The sequence below is a fragment of the Atractosteus spatula genome, chromosome 3, assembly GCF_055471065.1.
Source record: "Atractosteus spatula isolate fAtrSpa1 chromosome 3, fAtrSpa1.hap1, whole genome shotgun sequence".
Taxonomy (NCBI): Eukaryota; Metazoa; Chordata; class Actinopteri; order Semionotiformes; family Lepisosteidae; genus Atractosteus; species Atractosteus spatula.
The window spans coordinates 24,521,140-24,535,524 of NC_142708.1; the positions used below are offsets into that span (position 1 = coordinate 24,521,140).

Genomic DNA, 14,385 nt, shown 5'->3' on the forward strand with positions numbered 1-14,385 from the left:
GTGACAGCAGGGATAAAATTCAGCAGTGAATGCCGGGTGTGTATAATGATGGAGATTCCAAATACTTAACTGCACCAAAGCAACCACTGGTGCACAAGGCAGCATGGGTGTGAGTCTCTTTAAGATGACACCATAATATCCTTCTGATGTAACAAAATGGTAGGGTGATTGACAGATGTCACATCATAGTAGATAACATACAGTACGTTGCAAATGTATTCAGACATTTCCCATGGTGTTTCCTTTTCTGTGAATTTACAAGATGACGCATGCACATTTTTAAATTCACTGTTTTATTCAAAAGTTGAATGCTTGGACTGAAGAGCTCTGAAACTAAGTTACAATAAATGTAAACAAAAACAAAAGAAAAAAAAACACAAATATGTTGCATACTGTAAGCATTCAGTCCTGTGAACTCATTATTTGGTGGAAGCACCTTTGGAAGCAATTATATCTGCAGTTCTTTTCTGCTATGTCTCTACCACCTACTGTATGCATACCAGCCTGATGCATTTTGTGCCAATTCTTTTGAAAGGTTTACTTAAGCTTTCCCTTGTTGCCTGGGGATCATTTACAGATAGCTGTTTTCAAGTCTTTCCACAGATTAAATCCTTAACAGGATTTAAGTAAGGACTTTGACTGGGATACTCAAGGACATTGCCTTTTTTTTATTCTTAAACTACTCTACTGTTTTATTCTCCTGCTGAAAGGTGAATGTTCATCTCAGTTTTAGCAGACAGATTCAGGTTTTCCATCCATTAACTACCAAATGAGGTAGATAGGCTAATGGCTTCTTTTTGTTTGTAACCTTTCTTATGTTCTTATATAGAAGTGTTTTGATGATTATTCACATGCATTTGTGTATGAATTATGTCCATCTTTTAACTGAAATTATGTCCATCTTTTAACTGACAGCCACGTATTCTTGGTAAGGGCTGTCCTGAAAGCATAAGACACATGGTGGAATTAAACTCTAGCTGGGACACCAGTTCATCAAGAGATACACACAAATGCGCAGACATACAGGAGACTTTCGAGACACAAACCTCACACAAACCTTTTCTTTCCCAGTCTTAAATTGACCCCAGGATCCATGAACCAAAATGAAGCAATGCCAACTACAATGCTATTTCATTTTCCCTGTCTTATTATGCCAAATTCACAAAGGAACTGGAGCAATCCACATAGCAGTAAAAAAGGGGAATGTATATTAAAGGGGTAAAGCCCCTGTTTACAAGTGCTGTGTTGTTCAAAATGTCCTTTGTGAATGAGAGTTTGCACATATTTCACTGTCTACCTGGACCAAAGGGAAATCATTTTCAAAATCAGATGGTTCACCTTTACAGTACAAATTAAGAAAACCAAAGGATGTTGAACAAAGTCTCACTGGAGGGACTGTAAGAAGAGTTACATTTTACTCATATACTGTAGAAACTGTGTGGCTAGAACCATTTCAATTACAATGTAAGTTACACAGAAACAGCATTAAGAAATGCCTATCATAATGTTTAATGTCATGTACCATTTGCTTCAGAAATTCTTAGATCATTTCACAGCTATGTTTATTTTGGTAAAAAATCAATTTATCCATAATCCTCCTTATTCATGACCTTGTGCCTAACCTGGCACATATTAGGCACAAGGCAGGATACACCCTGGATGGGATGCCAGTTCATCAGAGGGCATATTTTTGGTAACAAATATAATGTACATATTCAACATCTTTTGAAACAAATAAGTGCGATTCAGTGGTGCATTGAGAAAAATAGGCTTGAATTCTAAAAAAATAGAACCCAGAGGTTTTTGATATATGTACTTTGTATGTATTTCAGATCTAGAGGATGAAAACAAGACAGCCAGTTTCACACTTTAAGCACAACAATGAAACATATAGCAACTTATTTATGACCAAGTGCAAAGTTGATACACCAGGTTTCATGTTTAGAATTAGGACTCTGAAATGAATCCTTATTAAACTGTCTATCACCATTCATGACATCACCTATTTTTATACCAGCATGTTACAGTGAAGTGTCTTCTTTATTTCCTCTTTGTGGCAGTTCAAGGTTTCTTAGTCTATCTCAGTGGCTTAAGCTGCATTCATTTTAAGTGACCTTTCTATTGTCAAGAAATTCTGTTGGCTACATCATTCTTGGTAAGGTCATTGGCATGCGCTTTTGAAGCAGAAAGTAGAAAACGACCTAAAGAGAATTGTTTATAGGGACACAAGAGTGATAATACAAGCAATTAAAATGCCTTTCTTTTCAGTTATGCAGAGTCTAAAAGCAGACCAAGACTCTCTTCTCAATTTGTCATCACATTTAACAAGGAACAAGGATAAGCAGCTCAGGAATTGACATCTTGCGAAAAAAACAACAGCTGAAGGGCACAACAGCTGTTAAAAAATGCAAAGAGTGCAAAGCAGATAGAAGCATTTGCAATATTCAAACAGCCCCTTGGAACAGATGTTGAACTTAATCCTAGCGATTAGACATTATTTTATCTGTGGACTACTGAAAAATCACTCTTTACTGAATTCTTCTGGTTAAAACGTTTTTTTCAGAAATAAAACATATTACTTATCAGAGAAAACATGCTGTGAAAAATATCATATACGTGAACATGTAATATGGCTACTATCAAATGTGAATGATCAGAAATGAAGGCCTACATGAATCTAACACTACACACAACATAAGCATCTGGATGTTACTATATGCGTTCGGACTGGCTCTGAATGCTTTACCCGGCATTCTCTCACATACAGTGGAAGATCAAAGAGCTACGTTTAAACTCAAAATTGTGGTTGATATTTAGAGGGTGCCCCATCCCCTCACAAACCACAGGACTGCCCCAACCAGTGCACTGTAGATTTTGAAAGGGCATGATAGGACTGAGGGTGTGTCTGTTGCTGGGCATGTATACATGTCAAGCAACAGACACACCCCATCATATACATGAACATGTAATATGGCTACTATCAAATGTTCCAAGGGGACAGCTCCCCCAGTGACCCTCGATTGGATTTAGTGGTTAGAAAATGGGTGGATGACAGGACCGAATAGACGTTTATGCTCATGGGTGAAGCCAGTCTGATGTTGTCAAAAGTCTAAAAGTAATATACAGGTGCATATTACTGCAAGGTGCAACTGTACATTTAAAACTTAGTGGACAACAGTAAGACCAGAGTGGCTCAGCCTGGAAGTGAACTCATGTGCCAACAGCAGTGCCTGCCATCACGCAAAATATGTCTTTGGCAAAGTGAAGAGGTAAATAAATTTGTTAGATAATGTCATATTTATGTGTTGAAATATTTCAATTGGGGATATACTGTAGTGGTGCTATGGATAGCGCTGCTGCCTGATGCAATTACAAACAGCAGTAGAGGCATATATCATGTTCAACAGCTTGGCCAATTCATTAACCCAGGATGTTCAGATCCAGAATTGTGACCTTGGGATGTAACTCTCACACCTGCCAAGTCCTATACATTTGATCGCTTTCCCCTGCTTTGTTAGGAAAACTATATTTCAAACCAAAAATCTGTCCATAGAACTTACAATACAGCATCATTTATATACACGCACTTACTGATACATCCATGTTTCTCAACTTGAGAGAAATCTGCGGACAATTACAAAAGTCTAAAGCAGCTCACTCATTTAACTTCACAAGCAAGGCCTGAATGATGTCAATAGTGGCTGATAGGAATTGAATGTGAACATCTGGTTGTATCTTTTATTCATCTTTGTATCATTTATTTGAACTTTAATCTTGTGGAGTTCACAGGAAATTAAACTGAACATATGAATCCAATACAGGTTAACAATGACAAAAGGCCATTCAGCCCATCTTGCTTGTTTGCTTGCTTACTAGTAGTAAATAGATCTAGGAATCTCATCCAGCCATCACATGAAAGATCTGAAGGATTGAGACTGAGCAAACCAGATGGGCTATTATACTAAATACAAACTATAAACTCACACAAGATTCGATATACTATACAGGCCATCAACAGTTGTTTCTAAAAAGTGTCTAATACTGGTCCTTGAGGGATGTTGTGTCCACAGGTTTTCTAATGTACCAACAATTGAAGGGCTGGGCCGTACTGAAAGGTCAATCCAGTTGAGTCAATACCGGGCTAATACAGGCCATTAAACACTGAGTTGGAACACAAATGTACAGATACACCGACTCTCTGGGACCTAGATTGGACATCTATTCTCTTCTAATACCACAGCTCTGTTATATGCAAATCTTAAGAACATCTAACGCTGCACTGTCATTCAGTAAGTTGGCCAATCGTGTGGGTGAAAGCTTAATTTTAAATGTTATTCAAGATAGAGATATTCTTGCATTTTGACATTTTTGGTTCATTCTTATCCAGACAGCCCCATATTTAAGGAGGATGTACAGTAGTTATGTAATAGCTCCTTAGCACACCTTATTTTAAACACTTGGATTCAGGAAAACTGGCTAATTAGTTTTGCACCAAGACACGTCATTACACAACTACATACTGTAATGTTCACACAAGACTTGTTAAACTTGCTAGTTTTTTTTCTGAACGCTAAGTCTGAGTAATGCAGCCATTTTAAATATATGTACTTATGTTTAACCTTCTTAATAGTTAGGTGTAAGAAATAAAGAAAAGAAAGATGTAATTAAAATGGATTGCAACACATACAGTATACTGTAGCAAGCCAAAAAGACCTACAGTATCTTGTCAGGTATCTATTTCTATTTTGCATTTCATTTCTGTAAAATAAAGCAAACCATTATATACAACATCTATATACCATTTAACAGGCCTGTCTAAAAGAAGGAAAAATATTGTACATTGCAATTTGCAAGAGACCCAGTAGCTCCTAAGACTGAGATCAGTAAGATTACACTGCTATGCAACTGGAGTTTGATTATGTTCTTTGCTAAAAGTGCAGTTTAGCAGTAAGGCTAAACCACCAAGAAAACCATCAAAAATATGCTATATGTTCAAGAAAATACACTAACTGAACACAGTAGCACTTCTGGTATATTAAACATACTGTACATTCCTGGATATTGTCCTCCACATTTTTTACTACAGACTATCAGTAACTCCCATTATACCATATAATATACGCAAAAAAAAAGATGTTCTACTGTAAAATAACTCAATTTGTCTGTCAAAACCTGCGGACGGGGGGGAGGGCGGTGAAGAGTTGGGCATTACTTTATACTGTAATCTAATCGTCATGTAAGACTTGTCGTGCAATGGTCTGCTCTTATTATAATTTTATCCATAAAATTGACACAACATTTTAACAACTGGAACGAAAGAGGAAAAGGGTGAACTTCTGTCTCTTCGAACATGACAGCTATCCAATTTCAATTCTTTCTTCCCGAGAAGAGAAAGAAATTACCCCAAGTCTTATTTATGTTTTGAGCGGTAACATCTTTTCAGAATTTGTTTAAAGTAACAATTCTAAAAACGGTCAGAAAGGTCAGAATCACGTCGCCGCTTTTCTCCAAGTTTGAAAACTTTCAGATACAAAAACGCTAAATCCGGGCTGCTAAGAAAAGCTGATCATTCTAGGATAGCAGGGGTAGAGTGACGGACGAAAACACATACTGTACTGTACACATCGGGACACATCAGGTTGCTGTTGGTATGCATGGTCTGTTCTGCTCTGGAATATGATTAAGATCTTGACCGCATTGCCGATATTCTATATAGTCATTTTTAACTCTAACCCATATAAGCGTTTAAATTTAAAGATGAAACCACCAGGACACGCGCCGTTAAAAATGTAAAGCCCATTCAACACAAAGAATGTAATTCATATTCATTTTAATATAACATGTATCCCACATGAAATGACGATCACAATTGCAAACACTGCAGCTTACCCTGTCGATTAATCCACTCGCGGGGTTGATCAGAAGTCTTTTCCTTGGTTCTAGTAGAGGTGATAATAAGGAAGCACAAGAATACAATTTTTCAATGACTTCCGAAAGTACAGCGAGCCCAGCGTTTCCACCTCTGCACTCTTAACTTCTCGATTCATTCGCAAGCCAGCTGTTACTGCCTCCCTGAACACTGGGCAGTGTCAAATGACTGACGTTAACAAACACCAATCACTATAATGCATGCGAAAAATATACCACCAGTAAGGATTAAAAAATGCAGAAGGCGGTCTCGTAATACAGTTGACTAAGTGACTGTACCTCCTAGTGGCTAACAGTAGTTGAAACTACTTCTAAATACGCAATACAATGACTATAAACCAAAACCGTTAAAAAATAGTAACATTGTATTTTAATGTAATGACAGACATCGTAACGTATAAAACCAGAGTATTATACTGTACGTATTAAATACCATTTTGAAAAATGATCCTTGGCCCCGTCAGTACTATAACGTTGAAATGTAGTAAAGAAGTGCCATCGCTTGCATTGACCAAAACCTGCTTTGACTAGGGAAACCTTCTATACAAAAATAATTCAAATTACTGTATATGTTACTTTTGAGAACCTGTAATAGTCATATTCTCTCTTTTCTCATAATATGACACCTTCTGCAAATATAAAATACAAACACCCAAGGCAAAATCATTTGTGAGACGTCAATTATTGTGCTTAATCACTTTTATTGTGTCCAGCTTTCAAAAGTTAGTTTTCTCTGCAAGAAACATTTTCCCTGTCAAAAGTTGAGAAAAAGACTCTTGAACGATGAGTTACATTAAATTAAAAACACATTTCTCCAACTTGAAGAAAACAAATATACCCAGATTCTCAAAGTCAGTTGTGATGTTCTCTTTGTTCAATGCTTGCAAGTTTCTTCTCAAGAAGGTCCGTGTGAACTCTGTGCATCATCAGATACTGCCCATTTAAATGAAAGACGGGAATGTCATACTTGTATCTCTCAAACCACACTTTGTTCTCCGGTAGCGTGATGTCTACCTCTTGTAAAATAAACTAAAAAAAAGAAGAAAAATACACTGACTTATGCAAGCATTTAAAAACAGATGGTTACCTGAACAAATCTACTGAAATAATAGTGGAGAAAAGACAAATCTGAGATTTTCCTACAGTCATTCTTTTCAAATTCACCCTCCCCAAGCTACCACATTTGGACAGTGTTCTTTTCTCATTTTCCTTTTCAGCTCATCCCGTAACATTTCACATCATTAATTTAAAGAACTAGTAATCGAAATTTGACTTCTATTACTAATTATTATTATTTTACATAGCACCTGAAGTCTGGCAAATGGTGTTGCCAGAGCATTAATTTTGAAACTTTTCCTCCATAACTTATTTAGGTTCAGTACAGCAGCGTGTAAGGTTGCGTGATAAAAAACAAAACCTTCATTCACAAGTTGCCTTCCTGAGGGTACTGTATTAGGAAGATGTCATCAACGAGAAAGGCCAAAACAGAGAGGAGACCATTCTGCTCACTGTACTTATCTGCTTTTATTTCTTTATACCCTTACAGCCCATACTAGATGTCCTGGGAACAAACCCACTATAAACCTACCTCCCAGGTACAGTATAAGGTCCCCTATTAACTCCCCCAGCCTCCAGAAACAGAAAATGTAGAGTAGCCAATCAAAAGTAACCTGTGTGTCTTTGGGAAGTGGCCATACGAATACTGTAGGTCTCTGAAGTGGAAAGAGCCTAGAGTTGAGAGGCAATGACACCGTGCCTTTCCTTTGTTTCCCATTTGTGCACCAGCAATACAGCTCCAGAGCCTCATCTATCACTGAGTTTTAATTTAGGTGCCTCACAGCATTCAGACAATCAAATTTATTCATTTGTTGCTTCCTCTTGTACCTCCAGTGTTTTACCATGATTGTATCTGTCCATTACGCCCTTGATGTCTTTGGATTTTTCACCTAAATGTCCAAGTGCACCCCTCATGAGTGTTTGTTTCTGTGGAATTCAATATTGTGACACGTGCTAGGGCAGCTAACATTTTTCTCTACCAGCTGTTTGTAATCTTTTCACCACTGAATGAAGCTGACTCTTTTTTTCCCCTCACAGAGCACCTTTACTTCTGAAAGGTACTGTAGTGATGGACACTCAATCGTTAGATTTTATCCCCTTCCTGGAAGAGATGGTAACTCACATATTCTCTACAGTGCTCCATCAATCTTTTTCCAGCACCCTATTAAAACAGCAGATGTTTGCTCATTCAGAAGTTCTCCATGTTTGTTCAGGTTCCACAAGTTAACAGCAGCCTTCTACTATTACAAGTGTCAACAGCTTCAAGGAAAACCAAGCTTCTGAAATATGTAATGAACTTGTACATAAACCAAAAGATTATTTATAGTTTGCTTGTAATCATCAACTTTCAAAACCACGTTTCCCCTTTATTTTGACTATCTGTGCATACTGTATAAACATACAGTATTTAATGCTTATTAATTCCATTGTATAGATTTAATGAGAAATGTATCCATTCACCCATGTTAGGGAATTCCACCAGTTCTGAGGAAAATTATACCATAAGGAAACGGGCTGCTCTATTTTGCAGTTTATTACAAAACTAAAACCATTTTTCAATAATCACCAAAGCTGGCATAAGAAACTAAAAAAGTCTGAAAAGGGTAGAAAAGGTGTGCTGACACATTGTTAATCCTAAAGGGATTACGTCTTTTTACCTAAGGTAGATATTTTTATAATCATGGCTTTCCTAGGTCAACAGTTCTCAACTGTGAAAATTCTTTACATTTTAATTTTAGAATTGTTTTATTAAACGTGCATATATTGAGTCAGATGGTTTGGAATTTTAAATTTGCAATTGCCAAATTTATTGTTACATACCCTATCCTTAAATGGGTCAAGAACTTCTTTTGCTTCATCACAAAGTGGACAAGGATCCTAAAACAAAAAAGAAATACTGCATGTGGTCTTGAATTTAACATAAAACACAAAGACACTGCACTGAAGACCTTCGTAGTGTACCCCTCTGTGATGAGAAGAGCTTGGAAATGTTTTAGCACACATTTTTATTGTACAGCACTACACTCTCTACAAACTATAGACAGTATTCAAATGTATTCAGACTATGTGTTCACAAATGAGTTTAATGATAGACTTTACAGTATATCATTTTAAATGCATTTAATGGAGTTTATAATCTTATAATCACATAATCATTAACAGACAAACATCAAGAAAGAATAAGGCATTACCTTTGTAAACAGGGTTAACACTGGCAGTTGTTTCTGTAAGGCATAGGTCCTTCTGATCAAAAGGGAGGTGTAACATTTTATCTGTTGAAGCTTCCTTGGTTTGATCCAATTCATAGTAGTTCTGTAAGGAAGTATTGGTCAGTTATTTCAGTGTCCTGGGTTAGAAAATCATATCTGACTCCTTTCTTCGTACCTAACAGTAAAAAACTGAAAACTAAAATACTACCACAGGTTAGGTTTTAATAATCTATCATGGTTGAAATTATGTCACCTCTAAATATAACAAGCAAGTGTAAATTGTTAATCCAGAGTAGATAATCTTATCAGATCTTTTTGAACTGATAATACACAAAATACATAAAATCCAAGAAAAAAAAACAATGAAATGCTGATCATTTGTGTTGTTCCCTAATGAATGAATTTATCACCTACATTCTAAGTTTAAAATTAGTAAAAAAATATTTTATTGTACTTGTAAAATAAAGGTAATTATTTTCTAAATAAATTCAGAGTTGGTATTCTCTAAAACTTGTAAAACTTTCATTGTTGCTGCCAAGTGCACTTTAAATAAAAATGTATCACCATTCCAAGATTGTGTCTAAGAAATGTTTTCAAAGTGTATTCTTCCACTGCTTCAGTGGCGAAAACCACTTCAGGCTGAGGCCCTGGGATAAACTACACAGGACAGAAGAAGTAAATGAGAACAGGGGGAGTCCAGTTTATAGAACTTTCTCAAGATTCTGTATTTGACAGTGTTTATGTGCTCTGAGACTAAAGCTCTGAATGCATGGTTTTTGACACACAAATTGAAATGCAGTCTTAAAATAAATCAGTGGTCAATTTCATAAACAGTTCATCCCCATTAAAAAGAGCATCTAACAATATTAACAACCAATTACAGTACAAGTATTCACTGTATGATTATAAACTGTATACTATAAAATTTGAACCTTCAGACGATTAAAATGGAATGAACTCCACACCCTATACATCACTTAATAAGTTAAATGAATCACTTTATATGGTCTACCAAACTATGGTCAGCAATAAAATATAAAACTGTAAATCCTTAATCTTCTAATTTAACATCTTTATTTTACATTTGACTTAAATAACTATTTCATGTCATGTTACCAATTCAAAATTAAAACAAACAATTGCATTATAAAAATACAGTATCTAATTCAAATGGCTTTTATTAAAAATATACTAACTTTGTTATGCCACTTGCATGAGATGTGTAATTTAACACTGCTCACTTCAATATGGTGAAATATTGCAATAACGGCTGAACAGGAGATATAAACATAAGGAAATAAAGGATAAACTTTCAGGTAACAGTAAAAAGGTAAAAACTGCAAAAGGGTTTTTGGCCAAGATCTGACCCTTAGTGTCCAATTTATACTATTTACTGTATCTAACAAAAAGGAAAACCTTTTCCCCTCAAAATCTCTATGCCCAATAGTTCATAAGTTTGAGATTCAGAACAAAATTTCAGCTTCTACAGAGGCACTTAGAATAGGCTTCTGAAAAGCTGGTCACCTAGACCTACTATTGTATTACTATGTGATCAGTAATGATATCTGAGACAAAAACTGCAAAAAGGTACCAGTCTTTGTGCGCTTTTGTGGTAGTAAAGAATTGTGAAAAAAAAGATTTATTTCTTCCAAAATTCACTTTATTTAAAGATTTAAAATGAGTCACTTAAAAACTTTAACTACATTTCATTACTTATTCTTTCACTTAATTTGTTGTTATTGCCAATATAACTAATGTTCGGATATCCAATAACTAGCCACTTAATATAGTTAACAAGAAATAGCTGCACTAAGACACACTACAATTTAATTTTCACACCCAGTTTTCAACAAGCACTTCATGCCAAATGAGAATTTCGCAATGCCTGAAAATCACCTATTGATGCAACAGTTTGCATCTACCGATGGATAGACTCATCAGAATATCACTGAAACACTGATAGCACAGCACACCTCCCATCCATTTTCTAACTGCTTCGTCAAATACAGGGTCACAGGGGAGTTGGATCCTATCCCTGTAAGTACAGGGCATGAAGCAGGATACTCTCAGGACAAGACACAGTCCATTGCAGGGCAGACACACAAAGACATGTGTGTCCTGAGAGTATCCTGCATGAAGCAGGATACTCTCAGGACAAGACACAGTCCATTGCAGGGCAGACACACAAAGACATGCAAAAACTGGGCATTTCCAGGAAGCCAATTAACCTACCAGTATGTATTTGGATTGTGGGAGGAAATGCACATGAACATGGAGAGAATATACTGTATAAACAGTAATGCTGTAGTAATGCTAACTACTGCACCATAATGCCAAGTCTTCAGTGAAAATGACTTTCTATCACTCTGCATGTTGTATTCAGCAGCATGAAAGAGAAATAGAACTTTTCCATCTAGCCAAAATATATAAAGGCTTCCTTCATTATAAAGGCTATTGGAAAAACCATTCAATTACAAATAACAGTTGACATTATACAATACCTATTACACCAAATACCTAACTAAATCAATTAGGCTCTCTAGAAAATTTACTAAGATTAAAATATTTCGTTCACTATGCAAGCGTTCAATAATTATTTTCACATGAATTTTCGTAATTCATAAAACGTTTTGCAATCCGTAAGGATATTAAGTAGACCCCACAGCCTAGGTTACATAACAGCATTATCAACTCAGGGATAAGTAGATACTATCGTAAGAAACATTTTTCAGCAAATGGACATCTAAGGTTTAATACGTCATAGGCTTGATGACTTTAAAACTAAAATGTTTCATATGACGTCCTCTTTACTGTACCACCACAGTTACTGCACATATGGCACTGCTCTGAGCCGATTTAGGCAAACACTAGTGACCGTTTGCACTCTACATAAAATAACTGCTTCACTAGGTTAATCGTACCAGAAATTAGATCATGTTTAAAAATAATTGTAAACACTATCTGATTGCGTAGGCAGACTATAACCCACGTAACAGTCAGCGATTACACATATTTTTAGAATATAACTACGTCCTCAATTAGTTATAAATAGACCGAGCGCTTTGTCTGGAGCGTGCACTCCCGGAATTCGGCAAAGGCACATTTTGGACAGTTAAAACGCAAGCTTCAGTTTAAAACTCTCCCCAATAACACACCCACAGAAAGAACTCACACAATACTAGGGAACAGTAGGTACACACGTCCGCCAGACAGATTGAAAGACGGAAGATCCTTCTCAGTGTTCTCAAATCCGATTGGTAGAAAAAAACACGCTTCCTGTTCGATACATGATTTCCTTTTGCTGGCAGTACTGTACAGTCGTTCTTGTTGTAAACTTTTTTTTATTGTAACAACAAAAATACATACAATACAAACAAGAGTAACATCAATCATCGATTACATCGTCAGGGGTACACATTGTAATACAATTACATTTTATGAAAAAAGATTGAACAAGGTAAATAAAGATAAGGTCCGCACAGCTTTCACATTCTTGCATTCCAATATACAGTAGTGTGCAAATATGCCTTTTTCTCGATTTTAAACTGTTCAAACATATGTATCTTCCCAGACCATTTCGCTATGTATGTATATAATAACGTGCAAGTATAATAATTAAGTCAATTACAAAAGTTATTTTCATATTATTTTCAATGGGATTAAAATTTAACATAACATCTATTTCTTTAAAAGTAGCATCAATATTAGACTCTTTATATAGCTTTGCAGATCAATCCAGAATGTTTTTACAACAGGATACAGTATAAACAAGTGTTTCAGGGCTACTTTCACAGAAGAGAGGGAAAATTATGTTTACAGTATACTTAAGCAGCCATGTATGAAATACTTTTCTACGGAAACTAGCAAGTTTCAGGGGGATTTTTCCATCATCAAAATTGCATTCATTCAAAAACACTATACCCCCTTACTTCTTGAAAATTAAATTAATGAATATATACAACATACTTTGCTTATTAATAAAATAATTCTGTATCCTTTTCATCTTAAAATACTATTAGATGTCCTAAAATCTAAAGCATTTAGACCCCTTCTGCCCGTGGTCGATAAATAATAGCACCCAAGACAAGTGAGGCATACTGAAAACTAACCTAGATAAACCCTCAGATTTAGATAAAAGTATTCAACCATTTAAAGAAAGGTCTCTTAATAACCATGAGTCATTTTAAATGACCATGTTGTAGGGGAGGAATTTAGATAATTTCTATTTTTTTTATTTTTTGAAATTCTAATACTAAGGTATGTAATTAGATCTTATACAGGGATTTTACATATGGAGGAGACCTCACATTTCCCAACAGCCATCATACAGAGGAAAATACTTGTAAGCACTTAATTGCCTTCTTCTGGTTTCTTTAAAAAAACTGTTGTATCATCAGCCAATTGGGAACATTTAACCTGTATTTGGGTACCCTGAAACATACAGTACAGTATGGTTTTTATATGAGTAGCCATAACTTGTATAACCATCAGGAACAGTAGTGGGCTTATGGGGCATTCTTGTTGCATCCCCCTACCAATTCCAAATCTATAGGGGGTTCCATGAGCCAGTTTAATAGAACATACTGTAGTTAAATGCAATCCCTATTAATAAAGCAGTTTAATACAAGCTTTCTTGTATGTACAGTCAATCAAATGATTAAATACTAATTTTTATGATTTATTTCTTGATCCTTAGATGCATGCAACCATACCTTTAAAGGATCAAATAAGGAAAAATACAGATTTTATGATTTTATAGCTGGCATTGCATTTTATAAATAACATTTTAAAGGTAACTTTGAATGTTGGGCTATGTGCAGTATATGCTTTTATGCCTATCTAAAAAAACACCTAGAAATTGAAAAAAAGCTTTTAGATACCAAAATGTATAGAATTAGTAATTGAAATTTGTCTGCATATTATTATTGTCATTGTTGTTGTTGTTGTTTTTGATGATGATGATGTTATTGTTGTGTTAAAAAAATCACGATTAGGCCTACAGCATCAATGGAAAAACATTTCTTCATTGTTGTGGGTGGTAATGTTTGTGATACACACAGCAAATGGCCTTATTTGCTCATGTTTCTCACTCAGAGCTGTTCAACAATTGTTACATTTACGTTTACACCTACTGTATACACCCTGGGGCCTGGTATATGATTTGCTTGTAAAAGATATTTTCTTACTTTTC

General features: G+C 35.5%; 2 protein-coding genes across 2 annotated transcripts in view; both read right to left on the minus strand.

Annotated features, from left to right (window-relative positions):
* LOC148837591 (E3 ubiquitin-protein ligase MARCHF3) overlaps positions 1 to 6,085 on the minus strand; it is a 49,564-nt gene extending 43,479 nt beyond the window's left edge. Inside the window, exon 1 of the mRNA XM_088910823.1 lies at positions 5,890 to 6,085. The gene's annotated coding sequence lies outside the window, so the exon portion shown is untranslated. The remainder of the gene's footprint in view (positions 1 to 5,889) is intronic.
* A 520-nt stretch (positions 6,086 to 6,605) lies between these two features.
* Positions 6,606 to 12,408, minus strand: c3h5orf63 (chromosome 3 C5orf63 homolog). The gene is made up of 4 exons (XM_088912146.1): positions 12,367 to 12,408; positions 9,177 to 9,297; positions 8,806 to 8,862; positions 6,606 to 6,957 (listed from the first exon to the last, which is right to left on the minus strand). The coding sequence occupies exons 2-4, from the start codon at positions 9,288 to 9,290 to the stop codon at positions 6,781 to 6,783; spliced, it is 348 nt and encodes a 115-aa protein (XP_088768272.1). The 5' UTR covers positions 9,291 to 9,297; positions 12,367 to 12,408; the 3' UTR covers positions 6,606 to 6,780.
* Between the last annotated feature and the right edge of the window lie 1,977 nt (positions 12,409 to 14,385).

Bases quoted from the DNA above. Each gene is read 5' to 3' on its own strand.
- c3h5orf63 (XM_088912146.1), bottom strand. From the start codon at position 9,290: ATGAATTGGATCAAACCAAGGAAGCTTCAACAGATAAAATGTTACACC. The intron at 8,863-9,176 runs GTAATGCCTTAT...TTTTTGTTTTAG, and splicing joins TGTTAACCCTGTTTACAAAG to GATCCTTGTCCACTTTGTGA. The intron at 6,958-8,805 runs GTATGTAACAAT...TCTTTTTTTTAG, and splicing joins TTGACCCATTTAAGGATAGG to TTTATTTTACAAGAGGTAGA.